General features: G+C 57.4%; 2 protein-coding genes across 2 annotated transcripts in view; one reads left to right on the forward strand and one right to left on the reverse strand.

Moving 5' to 3' along the window:
• The window catches only part of ANKRD34A (ankyrin repeat domain 34A), a 55,424-nt gene that overhangs the window by 12,735 nt on the left and 40,512 nt on the right, over positions 1-2,177 (reverse strand). The gene's annotated exons all lie outside the window — the stretch shown is intronic.
• POLR3GL (RNA polymerase III subunit G like) overlaps positions 2,077-2,177 on the forward strand; it is a 7,428-nt gene continuing 7,327 nt past the window's right edge. The window contains exon 1 of the mRNA XM_025215269.1: positions 2,077-2,177. This exon is cut by the window's right edge and continues 40 nt beyond it. Within this exon, the coding sequence (XP_025071054.1) occupies positions 2,083-2,177 (95 nt within the window). The 5' untranslated portion in view covers positions 2,077-2,082.

Consider the following 2,177-nt stretch of genomic DNA (forward strand, 5'->3'; position numbering starts at 1 on the left):
GGCCGGGGCCGGGGCTGGGGCCTGCTCCGTGCAGCACGCGCTGGGCCCTCCGCGCCCGGGGGCTGCCTCGCTGCTGCCGTCCAGCAGGGGCACTGCGGGTGTGCACCCGGCACGGAGCCTGCCCGGCCTGCGCTGGGATGCCAGCTCTGCCCCAGGGGGCCCTTCTCCGGTTACACACTCACGTTCTCCAGTCGGGACCCAGGAGGGGGGCAGTGGCATAGAGGCCCAGGGAAGTGGGGGCTCTGCATCAGATGGGCATGTCCCGGGCTTCTGGGCTTTGCTGCCCCTTTCTGCTACACAGGTCAAGGTGATGATGAGCCTCCCCCAGAGGCTGGGGACAGGGACTGGGCTGTGCCAGTGCTCCTAGGCACCAGGCCTGGAGGGGCCTGGCTAGAGGCTTTTGCCCCACTGCTTAGGATCAGACTGATGCTGCCTTGGGGTCAGGAAGGGATTTTACCCACTGGTCAGATTGGAACAAAGGGGGGGGGGGGTTAATGGCCTTCTACCTGGGATCCCTGGAGCATATATTGCTGGCAGCTCACAGAAACAGGATGTCAGCGGCCATGGTTCCCTTCTTCCCCCATGGCAGTTTTGGGTGTGCTGTCTTGTGTCAGGGTGGACAGTGGCCTTACATAACATATAGATTTCATAGACATTAGGGCTGGAAGGGACCTCGGAAGATCATCGAGTCCAGCCCCCCGCCCAAAGGGCAGGAAGTCAGCTGGGGTTATAGGATCCCAGCAAGATGAGCATCCAGTTTGCTCTTGAAGGTGTTCAATGAAGGCGCTTGAACCACCTCCGGTGGCAGGCTGTTCCAGACCTTGGGGGCTCAGACAGTAAAGAAATTCTTCCTTATGTCCAGCCTGAAACAGTCTTGTAGTAGTTTATGACCATTCGACCTAGTTGTCATCCCTTGGGGCGCTCTGGTGAGCAAATGTTCCCCCAGATACTGGTGGTCACCCCTGATAAACTTATAGGTGGCCACTTCTCTGGACTCTCTCAAGCTTCTCCACATCCTTTTTGAATTGTGGAGCCCAAAACTGGACACAGTACTCCAGCTGCGGCCTCACCAAGGCCGAGTACAGGGGGAGAATGACGTCCTGGGATTTGCTTGAGAAGCATCTATGGATGCAAGCCAGTGTTTTGGTCGCTTTACTAGCCGCAGCATTGCACTGCAGGCTCATGTTCATCTTGTGGTCAATGATGACCCCCAAGTCTCTTTCTTCCATAGTGCTAGCCAACATAGCACTGCCGAGCCTATAAGGATGCTGCGGGTTTTTCTTCCCAAAGTGGAGAACCTTGCATTTATCAGCATTGATCAGATTCTCGTCCGCCCACTTGCTGAGCCTGTCCAGGTCAGCCTGGATCACCCGCCTGTCTTCTGGTGTGGATGCTTTGCCCCAAAGTTTGGTGTCATCGGCGAACTTGGCCAGTCCGCTTCTGACTCCAGTGTCCACATCATTAATGAAGATGTTGAACAGTATGGGTCCAAGGACAGAGCCTTGGGGGACCCCACTGGTCACAGGACACCACGATGAGTGAATGGATGTGTCTGGGTTGGTTAGGACAGGGTGATCCTGCCCCACTAGGTGCCAGCCCCCCTGCCCTGGGATTATATGACAACCTCCCTGGAGAGAGGTGAAGCATGGGTTGGAGACATCTCACCCTTCCCAGCCTGCCCCATGTGAACAGAGCAGCTCTTGCAGGCCTGGGAGTAGAGGAGCAGGTAGGACCCCCTGGGAAGGGGATTTTCAGCATAGCAGGAGGAGAGTGAGGTGGCATGGAGGAAGCCAGGCTAAAAGGGGGCTTGAAATAGGCTGGTTTGATTCCCTGTGTTTGCATCTTACAGCCTTAAAGGGGAGGATGAGAGATTCCTTGGGGCAATTTATGGCCAACTCTGCACACTAGCTGCATGTTACGCCTGGGGTCTCATCTCCCGCCCTGGGGTGGGGGTTTGATGTGGGCAGTGGGCCCTAGGAGGGTTCCCATGGGTTGTAAGGGGCTCTCTGTCTCTGCCCTTGCAGGCCTCGGCTGCGTTGGATCCCAGCTCTCTTATGTCTGCTTTGTCTCTGGCAGCGCATCATGGCAGGACGGGGCGGCAGAGGGAGGGGGCGGGGCCAGATGACCTTCAACGTCGAAGCTGTAGGCATCGGGAAGGGAGAATCGCTGCCTCCCTC

This window comes from Alligator sinensis, unplaced genomic scaffold (assembly GCF_000455745.1).
Source record: "Alligator sinensis unplaced genomic scaffold, ASM45574v1 scaffold735_1, whole genome shotgun sequence".
In the NCBI taxonomy this organism is placed as follows: domain Eukaryota; kingdom Metazoa; phylum Chordata; order Crocodylia; family Alligatoridae; genus Alligator; species Alligator sinensis.